The 24655-nt window shown below is 43.6% G+C and overlaps 1 protein-coding gene across 4 annotated transcripts in view; it reads left to right on the top strand.

Moving 5' to 3' along the window:
• The window catches only part of IARS1 (isoleucyl-tRNA synthetase 1), a 93522-nt gene that overhangs the window by 39993 nt on the left and 28874 nt on the right, over positions 1–24655 (top strand). For all 4 annotated transcript variants that reach the window (XM_036281565.1, XM_036281564.1, XM_036281563.1 and 1 more), the window contains 11 exons: positions 966–1039; positions 1410–1604; positions 3213–3299; positions 5564–5647; positions 6254–6398; positions 8129–8249; positions 12438–12529; positions 14411–14488; positions 21494–21615; positions 22042–22144; positions 22384–22467. In XM_036281565.1, the coding sequence (XP_036137458.1) occupies positions 966–1039; positions 1410–1604; positions 3213–3299; positions 5564–5647; positions 6254–6398; positions 8129–8249; positions 12438–12529; positions 14411–14488; positions 21494–21615; positions 22042–22144; positions 22384–22467 (1185 nt within the window). The remainder of the gene's footprint in view (positions 1–965; positions 1040–1409; positions 1605–3212; positions 3300–5563; positions 5648–6253; positions 6399–8128; positions 8250–12437; positions 12530–14410; positions 14489–21493; positions 21616–22041; positions 22145–22383; positions 22468–24655) is intronic.

Genomic DNA, 24655 nt, shown 5'->3' with positions numbered 1-24655 from the left:
ATTCGATTTGTATTTTTCTCAGAGAACCCTACATGGTACATTGTGTCGCTCTTCTGTCTTTTTTGTGAGTCACCAATGAACAGAGCAGACTCCATGCACTGCACTAAGTCATAGCGTGTGAGATTCCACTTACAGCGATTTAAAGGGAAGGCTGAGAAAACTTTTCCAAAGCATTGCAGACCTTTAACCTACAAAATGAATGTATGTCCATGTAAATATTTATGTAGGTCTTTCGATGTATTCCCATGATGGGACTCTGCCATCACTGAAAACTGAGAGCATTAGAACAATCATGAACCACAGGGACCTCAGTGGATTTCCATTGTAACTGAATCAGAAGGCTTTTCAGGACAGGTCAGGAAGGGCAGAGAAAGAGATCATCAGTGCTCACTAGGTAGCAGACAACCTCTGGGTGAGAAGCCACAGCAGTTCCTGCCGGTGCAGCAATGTGAAATGATTCTTCCTGTTGTGAATGCCTCAGCTGGGCCCATCTCTCAGCCCCCTTAACTGGCCACAATTCTAACATCTTACAGTGGGACTATTTTGAATCAGCACAGTAACTTACTTCTAGCTTTGATTTGGGAAGATTCCAGCTTAAACAACCAAATTCAGTTGCCAGGAGGAGACAATTGACTTGGAATAATAGGCCTTTCACTTCTGCTGGTTATTTTTGGCAGAGATTTGAACATAATAAACCCTCAAGAAATACTTGTTGAGATGATGGCTGTGACTGTTTAAAATCTTCTGTATGTTGGACCTCCCTCTGATATGAGGGTAGGTAGCAGGAAAGAGAAGCCTGCTTACCTCCTTACACTGACATGTCATCTTTCATGAGGGTAAGCCACGTTGGTGATAACCCTCCTGAAGATCAAAGTGGTTTCTAAGACTAAACGTGAACGTTAAAAAAATTAACTGTGTGATCTTTGCCTCTGAGGCACTCCTGCTCTCTAACTTTGTTTTGACAGGTAGTATGCATTGGATCAATGGCAGAGCTTGAAGAACTGTCGGGAGCAAAGATCTCAGATCTCCACAGAGAGAGGTTAGTATAGTGTCTGAGGGTTTGATTCATGTCAGTTCTGTCATTCAGAGCACTGGGCTAGGTCTTAGCCTGTTAGGATGTCTCTGTAGCAGATCATAGAGCTGCATATAGAAATCCAGCACCGGTTTGCTTAATTACGTTATTCTTGATGACGCATGTCTTAGTGAGACGGGGTGGCTGCTGTTGTTGAGTCAGTGTCAGGGGACTCTGGCATGTAACCTTCCAGGTTGAGCACTGGTGCTCTCTGAAACCCTGTGACAACTGCCGGGATTTCTGCACATAGATGCCCATAAGGAGCCTCCTGCTGCAATGTAGCAGCAAGTTCTGTTGTGCTTAAATGAACACAAATGACTGATTTTTTGTTTATTAGCATTGACCACCTGACCATCCCTTCACGCTGTGGGAAGGGATCGCTGCACCGCGTCTCTGATGTGTTTGACTGCTGGTTTGAGAGTGGCAGCATGCCCTATGCTCAAGTTCATTATCCATTTGAAAGTAGGAAGGAGTTTGAAGATGCATTTCCTGCAGACTTCATTGCTGAAGGCATTGACCAAACCAGGGGCTGGTAAGTGCCTTGTCATGCGCCGTTTTGATGTGCTCTCGTCCAGCAGGTGCTTCACTGAGCACAGCGTGTCAGCTCTGAGCTGGGAAGGCTGTGTCCCTGGGCAGGTCCTGCTTCTGCCTCTGCTCCTCAGTGCCCAGCAGACCACGTGTATCTTCTGAGCGGGGATCTCTGCCTAGGGCTGTACTCTCAGATTTTCCATTACTTCACTGACATCTGGGAATACAGAGATTTGTTTCACTGGAAATTTAAATGATAAAAACAGTTTGTGCTCATGGCTTGTTTACTTCATGTCACTTACTCAAACGTGTGAGAAGTATTTGCACACAAGGCAATGAGTGGAGCACTGTACATGCAGAGAGGGATACTTGGAAGTGTGCTCAGGTGTTAGGCTAGCCTTACAAAATTTACATTCTAAAAAATCTATATTAAAAAAATCAAGGGGAGAGGGTTTGGGCATTGGTTTTATCTGGAGCCTTACTTAAGCAGTACAGTACACTTGTCCTCTTAATTTAACAAGGCCAGTTACCTTTTTTTTGTGAGTGAGCTTGGTTGGCCAGGTTCTAATTATACTTTTATTAGTAATGTTTTTACTGGAGTGTTTAAAGACTGTTGGTGTCTTTCTTTGCTATTACAAATTGCAGTAGTCTCCACAGACTGATTAAATGTGCTGTTTTCTGCTTACAGTCCGTTTACCGGTAGGAATGGCTACCAGGCACAAACTCCTATTCTAGGGAGTTTCTCTGAGGAGTGTTGACATCTGGCACCTGAGCAGTTCTCACATGGGTTCCCGTTTGCACACTGCCTCCCTCCCTTTTCCTCAGGTGTGGGCTGACTCTCCTGGTTGCCAGGGTTCTCCTGCGTACCTTAGTGGAAGGGTGTCTAGTCAGGTGTTCATGTTAGTCATGGTGTCCAGTCCCCAAACTCATAGTTCATGTCCTGTAATGGTCTTGGTGTGCAAAGTCAGGTAGGCGGTGACTCGAGCCCCACTATCAGGACAGCTTACAGGAATGGAGTACATTTCTTTCAGGGAGTAAACTAGCAAGCAAAGAAGAACGTGATATCTGACAGGAAAAAGCAACAAAAAACATTTTCTGCGCTCCTGTAACCTTCCTTGACTTTTGAATGAAGGAGAGTGGGTGGTATTTTTTGTCACAAGACTGTCCTGTATGACCCTGTACTAAAGGCAGCATGCTGACATATATACTGTATCTTTTGATTTTCATTTTGCATTTTTGGGAGGTCCTGAGAGACCACCCATCTCTGACCTGCTCTCCCTGTGGCTCTCCGGCTGGCTTCCTGAGGGGGCCGATGGTACTCTTCTCAGCTGAGGTCAGCATCTGGCTCCAGGCCTTTATTTGCTTTAAATAAGCAATTCCTTTTCTAATCGGGAGCTGTAATGTGATTGGACTGCAGAGTGTCCTGTGTGTAATTTCTCAGCAATCCTGACCTGAGTTAACATGCCACCAGAATTAAGAACCTTTACTTTAAGTAGTTGTCCAGTCGTGTGACAGATCTAAACCACAGATTCAGTGCACAAGCAAACAGTTTTCCTGTGCTGCTGTTTCTTTCTGTTTCTTGTTTTTTAACTGTCTGCGATGTTCTTTCTAGGTTCTACACTCTACTGGTGCTGGCCACAGCTCTCTTTGGACAGCCGCCTTTCAGGAACGTGATCGCGAATGGGCTCGTCCTTGCGAGGCAGGTGCACTCCTGTGTGATGGCACGTTTCTGTTCCCCACCCGTCTTGTGAACAGGAAGCTCAGGAACGCCCAGCTGTGCTACTGCTGTTTCTTCTCGGCTTTTTATCCTTCTTGCTGCTCCTTTTCATCCAGCCCTGTCCTGTGCACTCTGCTGCTTCTGTGTGCCGTCTCCGTACTCTCCTGGTCTCAGGGAGAAGGACTAGGTGGAGAGCTAAGCCTGATGGAACAGGCAGGGGCGGGGGGCTTCCTGGAATACGTCTACTGATAAAATAACATTGGTCATTTTAAAATTTTATGAAGTGCTTTTGCTTGTAGCTCTCATTTAATCTGTACACTGGTCCTTTAATTTAGATTTGTGTTGTCTTCTTTTTATCAGGAGGAAAGTACAGGTTCTAGAAATTTCTAGTATTATATGGGAGGCGTTACTCTTCTTTCTACTTCTTCAGGTTATTAAAGGTAAAATATAAATAAAAATAAGAAACTGAAGTGTCTGCATAGATGCCCAGCTTCATGTGCTATGAGAGGGTGACATGGGCCTGCTGTGAACATTCCACATCACACTGAGCTTCAGAGCTGTGCAAGCTGGTTCTCACCCTGATCCGACATTTATGTGCTATGAGAGGGTGACATGGGCCTGCTGTGAACATCACACATCACACTGAGCTTCAGAGCTGTGCAAGCTGGTTCTCACCCTGATTCGACATTTATGTGCTATGAGAGGGTGACATGGGCCTGCTGTGAACATTACACATCACACTGAGCTTCAGAGCTGTGCAAGCTGGTTCTCACCCTGACTTGACATTTGAGGGTTGAGTACAGAAACACGGAGTCATGTGACCAAGGTCACAAGGTAAATAAGTGGTAAATTCAAGGACCCAGGCAGTCTGCCTGTACAGGCTGTGCGTTTTTAAATCTTAAATGGAAAATGTTATTGAATTGTAGATTTGCATGCAGTTATGAAGAACTTGTGAGTTGGCCCAGTTTCTTTCCCCCAGTGGTCACATTTTTCAAACTATGTAATCTCAACCGGAACATTGATATGATCCACTGGTTCTATTAGGAGTCCCTGGTTTTATCGCATGTAGATTCCTGCATTCACCAGAATAGTCTGGGTACTGGACCCTCTGAACATCACAGGGTTCCTCTATTGCCCGTTTATAACCATGCCCACACCCTCCTACCTTTATCCTCCTTCCCAAGCCCTAGCAGACCACTGATCTGTTCCCCAGGTACGAAATAGTGTCATTTCAAGGATGTTATGTAAATAGAATCACACTACCTGTAACTCTTGAGGATTGGCTTTTCTTGCTCAGTGTTCTTCCCTGGAGGTTCCTCGGTGCTTGTGTGTCTGTGCTTCTTTCCTTCTCTGCTGAGCAGTGTCCTGTGGTGTGGGGACCCAGAGTGTGACTCTCCACCTGCTGAAGGACACTGGGCTGTTCCATGTTACTGGCAGTGAATGAAGCTATGGATTTGGTTACAGATTTTATGTCACTGTAGATTTTCGTTTCTCTGGGATAGATGCCTAGTCTGTACTTTTAACAGTTACACTGTATTATCTTTCTTTCTTCATCTCTCCTGAAGCTTCTCCACTGACTCAATGCAGTATTTATTTATTTTTTTTATTTATTTTTTTGTTAATCCTCACCTGAGGATGTTTTTCCACTGATTTTTTTAGATAGGGTGGGAGGGAGAAAGAGAGAAACATTGATGTGGCTGGGGATCAAACCTGCAACCCAAGGGCATGTGCCCTTGACCAGAATTGAACCGACGACCCTTCGGTCTGAGGACTGCTACTCTAACCACTCAGTCAAACTGGCCAGGGCTCAACAGAGTATTTAAAAAGAAGCTTACATCCCGGCTATTGTGGCTTAGTAGATTGAGGGTCATCCCATGGACTGAGAGGTCCTGGTTCGATTCCCAGGCAGGGCACACTCTGCTGATACATAAATAGAATCACACTTCCTGTAGCTCTTGGGTTGCTGGCTCGATCCCAAGTAGGGGATATGCAGGAAGATTGATGTTTCTTTCACGTCGATGTTTCTCTCTTTTTGTCTAAAGAAAAAAAATCAATAAAAATATATATTAAAAAAATAATGAAATGAACAAATAAAAAGAAGCTAATACATACTAACAAATAGCTTTGTTGTCTGCCCTTAACATTGGCTTGTACTCTGTTTGCATTTATGTTCCAATTGGAAATATCTGTCACCATATGTGAGCTGTGACATTGACTTATCTAATTGGCATCTTTTGTTTTTCAAGTGATGGCCAGAAAATGAGCAAACGAAAAAAGAATTATCCAGATCCACTTTCAGTCATCCATAAATATGGTGCTGATGCTCTCAGGTATAAACCATGCTCTGCCCTGTGTGTGTTTGCCATTTTTATGTAAGCATCTCTCGTTCTGTTACTCATGTTCTTTAGATTGGTTTATAAGTAGCTTTTTACAAAATATATCTCTGCTATAGAGGGAATTAAGATTTGTAAGATATTGACCCGAACTCCCCAAGGAGGTTTTTAAAATAATAATGACATTTCCCAATCTAGAGGTCATTGAGTGATCAGATTCAAAGCCACCCAGTCCCTCTGTGCTGGCAGAGCACACCGCTGCTCCTTGTGAGTCCCCGGTGCCTGCATTTACCTGGGAGGAGGGCCTGGCGGCTTCCTTTTGGTTCTGCTACACCCAGCACCAATGGCCTGTACTGAGACCAGCACAGGACATGCCTCTCGCTTGGTCCACTGCCACATTTAGGTTACATCTCCCTTTATAATGTGCTGGGTCTCATACATGTGAAAGTAGGAGCTTTATCAGTTCTAAATAGACCACAAAAGAGTATTCGTAATTATCCCCTTTTGTAAAAGAAATGCTAATTTTGGTGTTGCCCTATCAAAATGTCACATGATAATTGGTTAATGTGTATGTTCCTTTTGTGTGTAATTCTTCTCTTTCAGGTTGTACCTGATTAACTCCCCTGTGGTGAGAGCAGAAAACCTCCGCTTCAAGGAGGAAGGTGTGCGCGATGTCCTGAAGGACGTGCTGCTCCCTTGGTACAACGCATACCGCTTCTTCATCCAGAATGTCCTAAGGCTGCAGAAGGTGTGGGCTCGGTGCTGTGCGTTGAGCTCTGCCTTCCCAGCTGTGTGAGCTGGGTTTGGGCAGGCCCTATGGGTAGAGGCTCAGAGACACTTGGGAGGCCATAGATGACGTTACCTGGGGTCCTTGCTGGACAGGAGCATGGGACCAGAGCTATGCCATCTGGTCAGGCTCACCTATACAGACAGAATCCTCACCTGGAAAAGAGTTCCATCTGATATGCACTGAGTCAGCCAATTCCTTTCTCTTCACGGAACCAGTGGGGGTAGGGCATGGTGGAGCCAGTGAAGAATCAGCTTCTGTCTGAGAGTAAATGTCTGGTAAAGACTGCTGGAGATAGGTGGTCAGAGAAGGTCCTCAACAGATGCCTTTGGGCTGAGACGCTGTAAGTGAGAGAAATTCTCACTGGGTTGTTAGGATTCAAAGTAAAGATCATGATGTATGTGGAAGTGCCTTCTGAGCGGTTGCCTGCTGCCCATGAGCATTCTCTGGGAGCTGCCTCCCTCCCTCACAACCACTCCCAGGCCAGCGGCTTATTGCGCATGTGCTTGTGTGCATCAGGACTCATTCCTCTCTACCGCCAGCCCTTCACAAGTAGCACTGCTTAGTAAGTTAGTGTTGACGGCTGTGATCAATAGGCCTCTGATCACCTGTCTGGTGACCATTATTCTTTCCTAAGAAATGGGTTGGAAAGCTAGTCTTTGAACATTACACTCTAGCCATCCAGACATTTGCTTCCTTCTGCTTATGGCTTGTCTAGGTCTGCTCATGGGCCTCCTTGGGGGCTTTCCCTGTGATTTGAGAAAGGCAGTTACCTTCCCCAGGCCCTACTGTTTCTGGCTTTTGTTCCTACCACTTCTTTGAGCCAGCAGTTCTCAGATCCATTTTGCAGCCTCTGCTAGCCTGGAGCCTCATCTGGGCAGGGCAAGGATCACCATGGCCACTGCCCTGCCGCTGGTGGTGATGCTGTGTGAGTAGGGACAGGTGAGGTAGGACTTCAGGATTGAAGTCAGGATTTTACAAAGGAAAAAGAAGGAGAAGAATAAAGCATTCTAGGTAAAATGAATAATATAAGCTGAGAGATTTATTCCTAGTGCGCATTTTCAATGTATAGACAATCATCCAATGCTTGCCAGTTTTATTGTCTTTCCTTCCTCAGACTTAAAGTAACTAAACCCCTAGACTTATTGGGCTATTTCTCAATTCATAATTATCCTCTGGTGTGCAGAGGAATATTTTTTTCCTAAATACTCCTTCACTCAAAAATACAATTCACTAATTGAGGACTTAATATCCCAAGTTTAGAGCTTATCCTGAAAGTGCAACTGAGAACTATAAATATGGATTGTCAGCGGGTCTGGATTCAGGAGGGAAGGGAGTGTTGGCTCTTACTTTCAGTTTAAGTGCTTTAAACAGCTCATTTCTTTACATTAATTTCCCCCAAGCTTGCAGGATATTTTAATAATTGTTGATTCCGCCCTGGCCGGTTTGGCTCAGCAGGTAGAGCGTCGGCCTGCAGTCCAGAGAGACCCGGGTTCGGTTCCCGCTAAGGGCACGTACCTCGGTTGCAGTTTGTCCCCGGCCCTGGCTGGGTTGTGCAGGTGGCAGCCACTCGATGTGTCCCTTTCACGTCAATGTTTCTCTCTCTCCCTCCCTCCCACTCTATCTGAACAAAAAATGAAAAAATGTCCTCGGGTGAGTATTAAAAAATAATAATAATTGTCGATTCCTAGGAGGAAGAAACGGAATTCCTCTACAATGAGAACACAGTTAAAGAAAGTGCCAACATCACAGACCGCTGGGTCCTGTCCTTCATGCAGTCACTCATTGCATTCTTCGAGACAGAAATGGCAGGTATGTCTCTCTTTGGCCATCTTCCCAGGACTAAGGACTTGTCTCTTGATGATTCCCTTTTAGATATTTAACTTTTTATTTTAAAAATAGAGGAAATTTTAAGAGATACAAAACTGTAGATAAACAATTATTTCTTTTTTACACTCAAATGTAATTATTTTAAGGCTTGTTAGTTGTAGTAAGGTGCTGGTACAAGGTGTAGGGAATTGTCTCAGGGGATGTCCAGGGGCCTCATCCCTCCACAGGCACCACTGGGCCCAGGGAGTCACAGGCTTCAGTGCTAGGTGGCTCCACCGCCTATTTCTAATCTGTGAACCTCAGTTTCTTTCTGTGAAAAAACGTGGTTATTATAAGGCTCAACTAGAGATCATGTACAAAAAGTAGCTGGAAGATAGTAGGTACTCAGTGAGTAATACTTGTAAATAGTTCATTTCTTATTTCTTTTCAGGTCAGTTTATTAAATAAGTAGTCCTTATTCAATCTAGAGAAGTTTAGGACATACAGAAAAGCAATGAAGTAGACATCTCCCCATATTTTTGTTACATACAGCAATGAATTTGGTTTTATTACAGAGGTTGGAACATAGATTATGATGGTTTTCTCAAGACTGTAGATAGAACAACCATAAGTCAGGGTGGAAAGTTCCAGAAAGTATTAACTAGGATACCTGAGACTAATACAGCAGGTGGGCTTCCCTCTGTGCACCTAGCAAGGTAGCCCGGCCTCCCTCAGCACCTGTGGTTGCCAGGTGCGGCTCTGCAGGGGCAGTGCTCATGGTCTAAAGGGCAAAACCGCCCTTTGGTGCAGGCAGGGGGCTCCGCTCCTCAGCTGGTATGTAGCTCCTCCTGGAGTAGTTGCCTCCACACTTCACACAACAGGACAGTTAGTTCAGGAATTTCCACGTTTAGTGGTCATCCTGAAGGACTATATCCATCCCCTTAATCATACATAATAAGGACCATGACTGTCAAGCTGTTGGACAAATTGACAAGACGTGAAGGTGGAAATGAGTGTGGGGGGCAGACCTGAGCTGGGAGCTCACCAGGGTCCCAGAGCACGTGCTCACAGCCATGGTCACTTTTCCCTCCTGGGTGAAATAAATGAGTGGGGACAGTGCTGGGGTTAGTGTTTGGGGCCCCTGCATGTGTCAGCAGCTGTGCCCTGAGAGTGTACACCCTGACTGGGGCCCAATCTGATGGAGCCAGAAGTTAGGCAGCTTGTGCACATCCACTGAGAGGTGAGAGCCAGGTGTGAGAGGTGGGTTCGTGGAGCTGACAAGGTGGACCCTGGACCTAGACTGCTGGTTTCCTTCTCTGCGGGCCTGTAGCTCCCTCTCAGCAGAATGTAAAGTAGCGTCCTCGAAGTGCCTGCAGCTCTTATGCGTGAATTCAGCAGTGGCTGCTGCTGCTGTTGTTGGTTGTGTGTTCATGGCATGTGGGTTTCATCTCTTTGCAGAGTTGAAACCTGAACACAGGAAACTGCTTCTTAGAAGATGAAAAGTGCAATGAAGCCCTGGCCGGTTTGCCTTAGCGGTTAGAGCGTCAGCCTGTGGTCCAGAGAGACTCGGGTCCAGTTCCCGCTAAGGGCACGTACCTCGGTTGCAGTTTGTCCCCGGCCCTGGTTGGTTGTGTGGGTGGCAGCCACTCGATGTGTCCCTTTCATATCGATGTTTCTCTCTCTCTCCCTTCCACTCTATCTGAACAAAAAATGGAAAAATGTCCTCGGGTGAGGATAAAAAAAAAGAAAGAAAGAAAGAAAAGTGCAGTGAATTCTAGGAATAACTTAGGCCTCTTTCTTTGCAGAGTGGCCTCTGATCACAGAAATCACAAGTCTGGGAATGTGCAGCCAGCCAAGGACTGGCCTGGTGGTGGGGCTGCCAGCACCTCTTCCTGGTCTTTGTGAACCGCAGCAGAAAGCAGCTCTGCCGTTGGCAGCTGCTCACCCTTGTAGCTTAGACCAGCAGCCTTAGTCACTGAACTCTCTTCATTAATATAAATTGTGTTGTTTGTGTGACAGAATATCAGTTAAAGGGGAAGTGAATGGAAAAGTCCTTAAAATATACCTGTGCCTCAAATAAGATAGGTTAGACTCCCTTAACTTTCCTGCTTGCCCTCTGAGTTCCTCAGAGGAGCCTTCAAATCTTTCTAGGCTGAATTCTTCAAGGCTCTTCTCACCTTCCCCTACTTTTAGCTTTCTTTCCTTGACTACAGGCATGCCTTGAGATACTGTGGGTTCGGTTCTAGGCCACGGCAATAAAGCAAATATCCGATAAAGAGAGTATCGTAATGAAGGGAGCCATGTGAATTGTTTGCTTTCCCAGTGGATGTAAAAGTTGTGTTTATACTGTAATTGTACAACAGCATTGTGTCTAAAACAGTGTACATACCTTAATTAAAAATGCTTTACTCCTAGAAAATGTTAGCCATCATCTGAACCTTCAGTAGTCTTTGCCGATGGAGGTTCTTTCCTACAGCTCTTTTTTTTTTTTTTAATCCTCACCCGAGGACATTTTTTCATTTTTTGTTCAGACAGAGTGGGAGGGAGAGAGAGGAAGAGAGAGAGAGAACCATCGACGTGAAAGGGACACATCAAGTGGCTGCCACCCACATGACCAACCAGGGCCGGGGACAAACTGCAACCGAGGTACGTGCCCTTAGCAGGAACTGAACCCGGGTCTCTCTGGACCGCAGGCCGACGCTGTAACTGCTGAGCCAAACCAGCCAGGTCCAGCTCTTTTCCTTTTTTTCATTTTTATGTATTGATTTTAGAGAGGATTATGTTGTTCACTTACTGGTGAACTCATTGGTTGACTCTTGTATATGCCCTGACTGGGAATCAAACCCACAACCTTGGCATATCGGGACGACACTCTAGCCAACTGAGCTACCTAGCCAGGGCTCTTTCCTGCATCTCGATGGCCGCTGACTGATCGAGTGGTGGTTGCTGAAGGCTGGGATGTCTGTGGCAACAAGGTTTGCTGCATTGGTTGACTCTTCCTTTCAAGAATGGTTTCTCTGCAGCATCTGCTGCTGTGTGGTAGCATTCTGCCCACAGTGGAACGCTCAGAGTTGGCGTCAGTCTCAAATCCTCTGCTGCTTCAACTAAGTCTATGTCATACTCTAAGTCCTTTGTTGTCATTTCAGCCGTCCTCACAGCATCTTCACCAGAAGTCACTGTGCGAGTCTTCTTTCACTGACCACTTAGAGGCCATTATAAGTATTAATTGGCCCAATTCCAGTGTTGTTGTATCCTAGGGAGTAGGGAGGCCTGAGGAGAGGGAAAGTGATGGGGAATGGCCAGCCAGTAGAACAGTCGGAACACACATTTATCAATTAAGTTTGTGATGTTTGGTGAGAACGGTTAGTGGTACCCCAGAACAATTGCAACAGTAAAATCAGCACTAACCACAAATCACCATAACTAGTATAATAATGAAAACATTTGAAATAATGCAAGACTCACCAAAACGTGACATGTACAAAGGGAGGAAATGATGTTAGGAAGGGGTGCTGATAATCTGCGAAGTACAATAAAGTACCTTAAATGAGGTATACTTGTAATTTGACCTTTAGAAAGCCTATTCTGTCTTATTCGTAGCTCTTGCTAAGTTTCTCAGTGGTCTCATGAAGCGGGGCTGGGGTGTCTGTTGTATGATATCAAGCAGCAAGCATCACTGCTGTCCCTTTGCCAGATGCCAGGAGCATCCTCCTGTGACAATAGTGTCTCCAGACATTGCCAGTGTCTCTGTGGGACAGAATCGCTCTGGCTGAGAAACGTGACCTATGCTATGCCCTGACATGTAACCCGAGCTCTTCGTGCGTGTGTCATAGGTGAGGTGTGGAGCAGCACAGTGCAAGGAAGGCAGGCTTCTGTGGCGCTGCATCATTGCACCGCCGGAGCCCTGCGGGTGGGCAGCGTCGCCTCTAGCCACGTCAGGGGTGTCCGCTCTTCTCACTGACACTGGCTCACAGGATGGTTTGTGTGTACCCCAAAACATTTGTCAGTTGATAAGTATGTCCTCGGTGAATGAGCCCTTGTGATCATTTCGCTTTGGTTCTTTCTGTCTCCTTACCAAGCATGGCAGCCCTTGGATGACAGGGCTACATGTTCTTTTCTTGTATCCGCCCCTTTCCCCAAGCACTCCAAATGCTTAGTCTATTCTTGCTGCCTGATTGATTGTTCTTTTAGCTTATAGGCTCTATACTGTGGTGCCTCGCCTGGTCAAGTTTGTCGATGTTCTGACCAATTGGTATGTCAGAATGAACCGCCGAAGATTAAAGGTGAGTTCAGGCTGCCTGGCAGCTGTGGTTCAGTGGTTGAGTGTCGACCCACACACCAAGAGTTCGCCAGTTTGATTTCCAGTCAGGGGACATGGCTAGATTGTGGGCCCAATCCCCACTGGAGGGCATGCAGGAGGCGGCCAGCCGATGTTCTCTCATCGATGTTTCTATCTCTCTCTCCCTCTCCCTTCCTCTCTCTCTAAAATCAATAAAGAAAAAAAATTTTTGCCCTGGCCAGTTTGGATCAGTGGTTAGAGTGTGGGCCTGTGGACCAATGAGTCACGGGTTCAATTCCGGTTAAGCGCACATACCTCGGTTGTGGTTCATCCCCAGCCCCGGGAGGCAGCCAGTCAATGTGTCCCTCTCACGTCAATGTTTCTCTCTCTCCCTCCCTCCCTCCCACTCTACCTGATGATAAATAGGAAAAAAAGTATTCTCACATGAGTATTAAAAAAGAAAAAAAAAAATCTTTAAATCAAATAAATAAAGGTGAGTCCAGGCTATTCTTCGGGGAGCAGAAGGTATAGGTGTGTGAAAATGAGTATAGCCAAATGCTCTTACTTTGTGAGGCAATTTTTTTTCTTTTTTTTTTCATATGAACTCTGTCACTATTTGATGGATAGGGAGGGACCTCTAAGTTCTAAATGTCATGGTGCGTATTTCCAAAACACAGTTATAGACATGTCACATTGCAGGGATTCTTAGGGCCATGCAGGTCTAAACAGAACAGGCCTCTCAAAAGCCAAAATAAAGCTGTGCAAATACTTTCAAATGTCATCTACAACTGATCTCCAGAGGGACTTCTGCCTCTGGAGGATCAGTCATTTATGGACAAAACTCCCTGGAGCCCACTGGAATTTAGAGTGCGTGAAGGACGGCTCCACCTCGAGACTGAGTTGTGTGGGGACAGTGACCGCACAGGACAGTAGGGATGCCCGCCCCGTCCGCTTGCCTTCGAGTGTGTTGATGACAGAAGTCCATAACAGAACAGTAATTCATTTTGTTAAAATATACACATGTATACATGTGTGTCTGTGTATACACAAAATCTACGTGGACATGCATTAAAATATTTACAGTAATTGTTTCTGGGTAACATGATTATGGTTGTTTTTTAATATAATTATTTTTAGATAAATAGTATATACTTTTTAAAAAAAAAAGAAAGAAATATTACATAAAACTACTTTAAACTTTTGTGTTAGCAACTACTTCTGTCTGTAGCATGGGAATCCCACCCTCAGACTTCAGGTTCACTGATTCGTCTTCACCTCATAGTCACAGAGCCATTCTCCATCAGCATGGACCCAGAGGTGGGAGGGCTCTCTGTCCTGATCCCAGACCGTCTGTGGTTGTGGTCACTTCTTGCTCTCTCTGTCCTCTCTGTATATTGTGTCCCGTATGGTATGTGTTTTTACTGTTTTTTAGATAGAGAGGAAGGGAGAGAAATATAAACACCGATGTGAGAGAGAAATATTAATCAGCTGCCTCCTGCACACACTCCACTAGGGATCGAGCCGGGACTGCTCAGTCCACAGAGCCACACCAGCCGGGCAGGATTGCCTCTTTTTTTTTTTTTTTTAATCCTTACTCGAGGACATTTTTTGAATTTATCTTCAGATAGAGCAGAAAGGAGAGAGAGAGAAACATTGATGTGTGAGAGACACATCGACTGGTTGCCACCCACACAACCACAACTGGGGCTGGGGACAAACCACAACCAAAGTACATGCCCTTAGCCGGAACCGAACCCGGACTCTCCAGTCTGCATGGTGACACTCTAACCGCTGAGCCAAACTATCCAGGGCAGGATTGCCTCTTTTTAATAAACTTCTTACTAGATTTTGACAGTTCGGTGTGTGTTTCTTTTTTATTCACCAGGGTGAAAACGGAATGGAGGATTGTGTTATAGCCCTGGAGACCTTGTTTAGTGTCCTGCTTTCTCTGTGCAGACTTATGGTAAGATCCTTGGCCCCGTTCTAACCCTCCAGCCCTGTGGCCCGTTCGCAGTGCTCTGCTGCTTCCGTGCCCTCTGTTCCGTGTTTGGTCCACCAGAAATAGAATCAGCTTTTAAAACAACTTACCTCTCTAGTTCCTTTTCAGAAATCTTACTAGCTTATATGTGTCAAGTAAGGACTAAGACATATTAGTTTCAAAGCTGGATTTTCGTGGTGATTGCGGGAGGGAGAGGCGGGTGGAAGTGGAAGAGAGTACAAGGAGCATAAATGGTGATGGAAAATAAAGGGGGGAAAGTTAATACTATAAAAAATGTGGATTTTTTTTCTTTTCGCCACTGACGGTATATTTGAGGTCATGGTTCTTATATCTAGATTGAATTGCCACAGTTTCCTTCTTTATCTTAATGCTTTTATCTTCATGCTTTATCTTAAGTGGATTCCTATTGTTTTAAGAGGGAACCTCTTGAACTAATATCTGACTAAACATATTACCAACAGTCTTTTACTTGAAACGTTTCTACCAATTGAAATATTAATTAAATTGTATATAAGTAAAATTGTTACTTGCTTTAGTTCCTGTATCCTATTTCTGCTACTGGGTTATGAAGTACGTCTTCTGTGTATTTCCTCAGCACACGCAGTGGGGACCTGCTCGCATCAGGTCTTGTGCCTGGTTCCTCACATCTGTCCTCCTTATCTGTGGAGCCAGGTGTGTTCCCCCAGTTTGCAGATGAGGTTTCTGGGTTTTAGGGAGTTGAGTCCTTTTTATATTGACTTTGCTATCACATGGTTAATGACTCTTTTTTTCCCCCTTAATTTACTGGTGTGACATTTGTTAATAAAATTAAATAGGTTTCTGATATATCATCTCTATATTGTAGTGTGTGCCCACCACCCACTCAAATCTTCTGTCACCATGTCTTTGACGCCTTCAAAACGTCATCACTCATCCCTCCCCTTTCCCTCTAGTAACAGCCACACTGCCATCTGTGTCTATGAGTTTTTATTTGTTTGTTCATTTGTTGTTTTCAGTTATGTATCCCACATATGAGTGAAATCATGTGATTCTTAGCTTTTTGTGTCTGACTTTATTTTGCTTCCATGATACTCTCAAGATCCATCCATGTTGTTGCAAATGACAGTATTTCATATTATGGCTGAGTAGTGTATCCAATCATCTATCAAAGGACACTTTGGTTGTTTTCATGTCTTGGCCACCGTGAATAATGCTGCAGTGAACCTAGGGATGCATACATCTTTGCAAATAAATGTTTTCACATGTTTTGGGTACATACCAAGAAAAGGGCTCCCAGATCATATAGTAACTCTTTTTTGAGGAAGTTTCATACTGTTTTCCATATTGTCTGTACTAGTTTACATTCTCATCAACAGTGAGGATTTTTTTTTTCCACAACCTCTCCAACCCTTGTTATTATTACCTGTCTTGTTGGTAATAGGCATTCTAACAGATGTGAGGTGGTATCTCAGTCTGTTGGCTGTTTGTATGTCTTATTGTGAGAAGTGTCCAGGTTTTCTGCCCATGTTTTAATCAGATTATCTGTTCAGTGTTGTGCGGTGTGAGTTCTTTATATATTTTGGATACTAACCCTTTGTCAGAGCTGTTTGCAAATATCTTCTCCCACTCGGTTGGTTTCATTGTTGTTTTGTTCGTGGTGTCTTTTGCTGTACAGGAGCTTTTTTGTTTGATACAGTCCCATTGATTTATTTTTGCATTTACTTCCCTTGCTGTGGGTCAAATTCATGACCAAGGTTCATAAAGTTTAGTATCTGTGTTTTAATATATAAAGACACACAGTAGTCTAGTTTCATTCTTTCTTTTTTTTACAATGAAGTCTTTTTTTATCTTTATTTTTGAATGTATTACAGATGTTCCACATTTTTCCCCCATTGACCCCCTCCTCCCCACTCCCGCCTCCCTCCCGCCTTTTCCCACACTGTTGTCTGTGTCCATTGGTTATGAAAGTAAGTTCTTTGATTTATTTCTTCCCATCCCCCTACCCCCTTCCCTTTGAGGTTTGTCAGTCTAGCAATGAATTTGTACTTCTTAATCCCTTCACCTTTTTCACCCATTTTCCCAGCCCCCCTCCCATCTGGCAACCAACAAAATGTTCTCTGTATCTATGAGAATGTTTCTGTTCTGCCTGTTCATTTTGTTTATAGATTCAGTTGTTGATAGATATGTATTCATTGCCATTTTGTTTGTTCATATTTTCTGTCTTTTTCTCCAAAAAGACCCTTCAACATTTCATATAATAACGGTTTGGTGGTAATGAACTTCTTTTACATTTTCTTGTCTGGGAAAGTCTTTATATGGCCATTGATTCTAAATGACAGCTTTGCAGGATAGAGTAATTTTGGTTGTAGGTTCTTGCTTTTCATCACTCTGAATATTTCTTGCCACTCCCTTCTGGCCTGCAAAGTTTCTTTTGAGAAATCAGCTGACAGCCTTATGGGAACTCCCTTGTAGGTAACTAGCTGCCTTTTTCTTCCTGCTTTTAAGATTCCCTCTTCGGCCCTGGCCAGTTTGGCTCAGCAGTTATAGCGTCGGCCTGCAGTCCAGAGAGACCCAGGTTCGGTTCCCGCTAAGGGCATGTACCTCGGTTGCAGTTTGTCCCCGGCCCTGGTTGGTTGTGCGGGTGGCAGCCACTCGATGTGTCTCTTTCACGTCGATGTTTCTCTCTCTCTCTCCCTCTTCCTCCCACTCTATCTGAACAAAAAATGGAAAAATGTCCTCAGGTGAGGATTAAAAAAAAAAAAAAAAATGATTCTCTCTTCGTCTTGAACCTTTTGCAATTTGAGGATGATGTGTCTTTCTGTGGGCCTCTTGGGGTTCATCTTGTTTGGGACTCTCTGTGCTTCCTGGACTTGTATGTCTGTTTCCTTCACCAAGTTAGGAAAGTTTTCTGCCATTATTGTTTCAATTAGGTTTTCGATTTCTTGTTCTCTCACTTCTCCTTCTTGCGCCCCCAAGATGCGAATGTTGGCACGCTTGAAGTTGTCCCACAGGCTCCTTACACTGTTCTCATTTTGGGGGATTCTTTTTTCTTTTGGCTGTTCTCATTGGGTGTTTTTTATTACCTTATATTCCAAATCAATGGTTTGCTTCTTAGCTTTACCTACTCTACTATTGAATCTGTGTCAGTTATTCTTTATTTCAATTAGTGCCTTCTTCATTTTTGACTGTGCATCCTTCATTTCTTACTGGTCCTTTTTTATGCTCTTGAGGCCCTCAATAAGTTCTCTGAGGTTCTCACTAAGTTCATTGAGCATCTTTAGAAGCAGTATTTTGAACTCAGCATCTGTTAGGTTGCTTATCTTCATTTCGCTTAGTTCTTTTCCTTAGGTTTTGCTCTGTTCTTTCATTTGGGACCTGTTTCTTTGTCTCCTCATTTTGTCTCCCTCTGTCTGTTTCTGTGTATTACTTAACAAGAGGTATGGGGCTATCTGAGACCAGATGCTGCTTGTTTGAAAGAATTTAGGAAAACCTGAAGCAGGATCCAAGACAGGCCAATCCTATGGTTAAGCAACTGGCAACAGTTTGGGTGGGCCTGAAAGTTGGGTGGGGCGGGGCCTCACGGAATTACCAGGGTGGGACCAACAGTGTGAGCCAGGTTGCTGGAGTCCCAGATATGATGGCTGTCTGCTGCCCCAGGGAAGTGCTCACCAAAGGAACAAAGGCCTCTGACAGCACGTTTGTCCCGGAGAAAGCCCCCTCTCCAGCCCTCGCTCTAATGCCAAACAGCTCAGTTCTTCCCTGTATGTCTCTGGCGCCCCTTGAGCTGCCTTCCCTCCAAGCTTAGAGGGAGTGAGTCCAAAAAGTCCATGCGTGGACCCTTTAAGAGGAACTGCCTGGAGGTCTGGCCACCTCAGCCTCCCTGAGCCTCAGTTCCTGCTGGTTTTTCCAGCCAGAAGTTACGGGGACTTCTCTTCCTGGCACTGGAACCCTGAGCAGGACGCCTGGTGTGGGATGGGGACCCCTTAGTCCTCAGGGAGGATTGAGTTATCCTCCTGAATTTTATCCACCACACGTGGGTTTAGGACCAGTCTGTCGTACCTCGGCCCCTCCTACCAGTCTCGATGTGGTTGATTCTTTAATTCTGTAGTTGTAGGACTTCCATTCAGCTTGATTTTAGGCGGTTTTGAATGATGGTTGTTCTGTAGTTTAGTTGTAATTTTGATGTGGTTGTGGGAGGACACGATACCACATTTACCTGCACCGCCATCTTGACCCTAGTTTCATTCTTTTGCATGTGGCTTTCTAGTATCCTCAGTACCATTTATTGAAGAGGTTTTCTTTTATCCATTGTTTGTTTTTGGCTCCTTTGTCAAAAAGTATTTTCCCAAATACATGTGGGTTTGTTTACGGGCTTAACCCTCAGTTCTGTTTTATTGTCCTTTGTGCCTGTTTTTCTGCCAGTACCATGCTGTTTTAATTATTGTTGCTTTGTAGTATAATTTGAAGTCACAGAGTGTGATTACCTTCAGTTTTGTTTTTTTTTCTCAGGATTGTTTTGAGTATTCAGGGTCTTTTGTGGTTCAATACAAATATGATGATTTTGTGTTCAATTTTTTTTTTTTAAATGCTATTGGGAATTTTTGATGGGGATTGCATTAAATCTCTGCATTCTTTTGGGTAGTATGTTCATTGTAACTATAGTGATTCTTCCATTTCAACATGGGATACCTTTCCATTTTATTGTATCTTTTTCAAACTCTTAATAGTATCTTACAGTTTTCAGTATATATGTCCTTTACATCCTTTAAGATTATCTCTAGGTATTCTGTTCTTTTTGTTACAGTTGCAAAGGAATTTTGTTTTAGTTTTGTTTTGCTTTTGAAATTTTATTGTTAGTAGATAGGAATGCAGTGCATTGGATTTTTGTATATTGATGTTATATCTTGCAACTTTACTGTATTTGTTTATTGTTTTTAATAGTGTCTAATAGGATTTTCTATATAAAGAATTATGTCGTCTGCAAAAAGTGATACTTCTTCCTTACCAAATTGGATGCCTTTTATTTCATTCTCTTGCTTGATTGCTTTGGGTTGGATTTCCAGTACTATGTTGAATAAGAATGATAAGAATGGGCATCTTTGTCTTGTTCCTGATCTTAGAGGAAAATCTTTCAGTTTTTTACCATTGAGTATGCTGTTGGCTGAGGGTTTGTCATATGTGACCTTTATTATGTTGAGGTACTTTCCTCCTCTACCCATTTTATTGTTTTCATCATAAATGGATGTTGTATCTTATCAAATGCTTTTTCTGCATCTGTTGTTAGATCATATGATTTTTATTCTTTATTTTGTTAATGTGGTGTATTACATTGATTGATTTGCATATATTGAACCATCCTTGTGCCTGTGGAATGAATCCAACTTGGTCATGTTGTATTTTTGTTTTAATGTATTCTCTTTGCTAGTATTTTGTTTAGTATTTTTGCATCTGTATTCATCAGAGATACTGGTTTGTAGTTTTCTTTTTTGTGTGTTATTTGTACCAAGTTTTGGTATCAGGGTTATGTTGGCTTTATGGGTTTGGGGATATTTCCTCTTCTTTAATTTTTTTTTAAGACTTTGAGAAAGATAGGTATTAAATCTTTGACTGTTTGGTACAATTCACTAATGAAGCTATCTGGTCCTGGACTTTAGCATTTAGTTTTTTGAGCCCTAGCTAGATTGGCTCAGCAGTTAGAGCATCAGCCTGTGGACCACGTAACTCGGTTGCAGTTTGTCCCCTGTCCGGTTGAGGTCGTGTGGGTGACAACCACTGGATGTGTCTCTCTCACATTGATGTCTCTCTCTCTCTCTCTCTCTCCCTCTCTCTCTCTCTCTCTCTCTGTCTCTCTCTCTCTCTTCTTTCCTCTCTCCCTCCCTCTATCTGAAGATAAATGTAAAAATGTACTCGGGTGAGGATAAAAAAATAGGTTTTTGATGGTTGTTTCAATTTCCTCACTGTTGACCAATCTATTTAGATTTTCCAGTTTTTTGAGATACAGTCTAGGAAGATTATAAATTTCTAGAAACTTATCCATTTCTTTCAGGTTATTAAAATTGGTTGCCTATACTCTTTATAGTATTTTAGTATGTTTGTATATCTGTGCTGTCTGTGGTAACTTCTCTTTCATTTCTCATTTTGTTTGAGTTTTTTCCTTACTGAATATAGCCAGAGGTTTGTCAACTTCATTAATCTTTTCATAGAACCAGCTCTTGGTTGCATTAATATTTCTTTATTATTGAGAGAGACTAGTGACTTTTTCTTTTCTTACCCAAGTACAGTTTTTCCACTTTTGTACAGATAGAGTAGGAGGGAGAGAGAGGAAGAGAGAGAGAGGGAAACATTGATGTGAAAGGGACACATCGAGTGGCTGCCACCCGCACGACCCAACCAGGGCCGGGGACAAACTGCAACCGAGGTACGTGCCCTTAGCGGGAACCGAACCCGGGTCTCTCCGGACCGCAGACCGACGCTCTAACCGCTGAGCCAAACCGGCCAGGGCCAGTTTTTCCACTTTTGTTCAGATAGAGTGGGAGGGAGAGAGAGGAAGAGAGAGAGAGAGAAACATTGATGTGAAAGGGATACATTGAGTGGCTGCATCCTGAATGACCCCAACCAGGGCCAGGGATGAACCATAACCGAGGCACGTGCCCCTGACCAGAATTGAACCCACAACTCATTGGTCCGCAGGCCAACACTCTAACCACTGAGCCAAACCGGCCAGGGCTAGTGACACTTATTTTGATTACAGGAATCCTCCAGGATGCTTTGGGTCCTGGCTGTATATACCCTCCTGTGCTTCACAGGAAGTTCCTCTCAACAAGTTTAAAAGAGGTTCTTTCTCTTTTGTAGGACATATTTAGTAACGTAGGTCCACTTCTGTGCATATATTCGTGTCTTTCTCCAAAATGTTAAGTACACGTTTTCTACTCTGAGAATAGTTAATGATGGTTACATATGAATGACATGATGTCCTTTGCCCCTGTATAGGCTCCGTATACACCTTTTCTTACTGAATTGATGTACCAGAATCTTAAGATGCTGATCGACCCTGTTTCTGTCCAGGACAAGGACACGCTCAGCATCCACTACCTCATGCTGCCCCACGTTCGGTAAGAATCAAATGCACATAAGCCTCACATGGGCCATGGGAAGGAAAGCTGCTGGAGATGCAGTGGTGCAGGGCCCATACCCCTTCGTGCCCTGCCTCTCCCCTGACCTGCTCTTCAGGTTACCGCATGGGTGGGGGTGGGGTAGTCTGTGGAACCACCTGTAGTCCTACAGCACGTGTGAGCAGTTTTGTTGGAGTCACCTTGGGGAGCTTCTGGGTACCAAACAGGAGACTCAGGCTTGCCTCCTGCTTCTTGCCCTGTACCCAAGGCCAGTACATGATGTCCTTCCCCAGGTGCCTCACCAGGCAGCCTTGTCACACCATCATGTCTTTAACCTGACCCTCTGCTTTACTTAGGCATGCCTACCATTTGGGACTTTTTCCTTTTTAATCTAATGTCTTTTATATCCCTCCCTCTTCTACTCAGAGAGGAACTGATTGACAAGAAAACCGAGAATGCAGTCTCTAGAATGCAATCTGTGATTGAACTTGGGCGAGTGATTCGAGACCGCAAAACGATTCCAATAAAGGTTTGAGATCTATTTATTTTACATTGCCCAGACCTAAATAATGATGTGTTTGAGTATTTCCTTAGTATAGAGAACTTCCAGCAGTGGCATTAGTTTTTATTCATTTGTGTAATAAGAATATGAGACTTTGTACTAGTTGAGCCTAGTCTTGAAACTTGACATTAACATTTAGCATTCCATTTTTCTGCAGTTTTGAGCACTACCTGCTTAGTGGACTCTTTCTTGTCTTTTCCTCCTAGTATCCTTTGAAAGAAATTGTGGTTATCCACCAAGATCCAGAAGCTCTCAATGACATCAGGTCCTTGGAGAAATATATCATTGAGGTAAGGCAAATGATTTGTGTCTGAGTTCAAACAGACTTCCTTCCTTGAGAAGATTATTTTGATTAGAATTCTTCAATGAACTATACTTTGAGTGTATAATTTATCCTTTTTATTTTGCATATCTTTATATACGTAAATTTAACTAACCATGAATTTTTTTTTTTTTAATCCTCACCCGAGGATATTTTTTCATTGATTTTTAGATAGAGTGGAAGGGAGGAAGGGAGTGAGAGAAACATCGACTAGTTGCATCCCGCACAACCCTGACCAGGGCCGAGGATCAAACCTGCAACCCCAGGTTCATGCCCTTGACCGGGAATCAAACCAGCAACCATTCAGTCCACGGGCTGACATTCCATCCTCTGAGCCAAACCGGCCAGGGCAGCTCTCTGTGAAATTTTACTTTCTGTTTAGACTCGTCATGAATTTTTACAATGATACTATAAAAATGATTCTTTAAAAATGATTTCAACGTCAACAAATTTCCTTACCTTAGTTGGATCATTCATACCTTCATCCGCTTCTTGTCCCTAAAGTACTTTCTGATCATTAACAAAAGAACTTTGTTCCTTCAAATTATGTAAGTGACAAATGAACACATTGCTTGTAAACAGTTCAAGCACTAGTGTAGATACAAGGCGAGTCCCTTCCCATCCCATTCATTCTCTGGAGTCTCACTCCTCCTAGGGGCATTTGCCAGGCTATCTCCTACGAGGGTTGTTCCTAGCATTTTACACACCTATGCACACATTAAAGGGCATCTCATGTTAAAACATAATGATCGCCCGGCTGGTGAGGCTCAGCGGATTGAGCATCCCATGGACTGAGAGGCCCCGGTTCAATTCCCGGTCTGGGCACATGCCCAGGTTGCAGGCTCAATTCTCAGTAAGGGGTGTGCAGGAGGCAGCCGATTGATGTTTCTATCTCCTCCTTGTCTCTCTAAAAAAATCAATAAAACCATATTTAAAAACAAAGATCTATTTTATTCTTTATACAGCTGCATAATTTTTACTTTCTGGCTGTATTATCATTTATTTAATTTCTCTCCTTTTGTTGGAGATTTTGGTTTCTTGTTATAAACATGGGATTTGTGTATATCTTTGTTCCTGTGTCAGAGCATGGACGCTGGATAGATTGCTAAAAGTGAAGATTTGGGGTCAAGAGTTTAACCTAGTGTCAGTTATCCCACAAAAAAGCTTTATTCCATGATGTTCTAAAAACAAATATATCATATTTTAAATTTAATTTTTATTATTTTTACTAGTGATGTTTAAATTTACTATTGCAGAAAATGCTCATACCTATATTGTTTTTGAATTGCTTGAGAATTCCAGATAAATATTAAAAAGTAAAGTTATAGCCCAGCTTGTGTGGCTCAGTGGTTGAGCATCGACCCATGCACCAGGAGGTTGCCTGTTCCATTTCCAGTCAGGGCACAAGCCCAGGTTGTGTTGTTGCTTTTTTTTTTTATCCTCACCCGAGGATATTTTTCCATTTTTTGTACAGATAGAGTGGGAGGGAGAGAGAGGAAGGGAGAGAGAGAGAGAGAAACATCGACGTGAAGGGACACATCGAGTGGCTGCCACCCGCACGACCAACCAGGGCCGGGGACAAACTGCAACCGAAGTACGTGCCCTTAGCGGGAACTGAACCCGGGTCTCTCCGGACTGCAGGCCGACGCTCTAACCGCTGAGCCAAACCGGCCAGGGCACAAGCCCAGGTTGTGATCCTGATCCTCAGTGGAGGGCATGTCGGAAGTGGGCAATCAATGTTCTATCTCGATGTTTCTCTCTCTCTCCCTTCCTCGGTCTCTCAAAATCAGTAAAGAAAAGAAAGTAAAGTTACAAATTTCATAATTAATGCTTGCAGATATGGATGAAATTAGAATATATTAAAACAGAATATGTTAGCCACTATAATGAGATCACATACACAGTTTAAGTGGGATGGGAAAACTAGACACTCCCCTACGCTTCCCTTCAGTCATCTTTCCTGTGCTGTCATCAGGTTCTAGTGCATTAGTGATTTTTGACTAGCTTGATGGAGGCATGAAGTGTTATGGTTAACTGGTTCTTCTGGCTTTACTCTTGTGATGCTCAGAAATTGCTTGAGCAAAGGTACCCCTGAGAGATGTAACCTTTTTCTAGAGTCACTTGTTTAGTTATGCTCAACTGTCTTGACTGATCTG

Source organism: Molossus molossus, unplaced genomic scaffold, assembly GCF_014108415.1.
Source record: "Molossus molossus isolate mMolMol1 unplaced genomic scaffold, mMolMol1.p scaffold_m16_p_39, whole genome shotgun sequence".
Taxonomy (NCBI): Eukaryota; Metazoa; Chordata; class Mammalia; order Chiroptera; family Molossidae; genus Molossus; species Molossus molossus.
The sequence above is the reverse complement of the archived record's forward strand: the minus strand, read 5'-3'. Positions and strand labels throughout refer to the sequence as shown.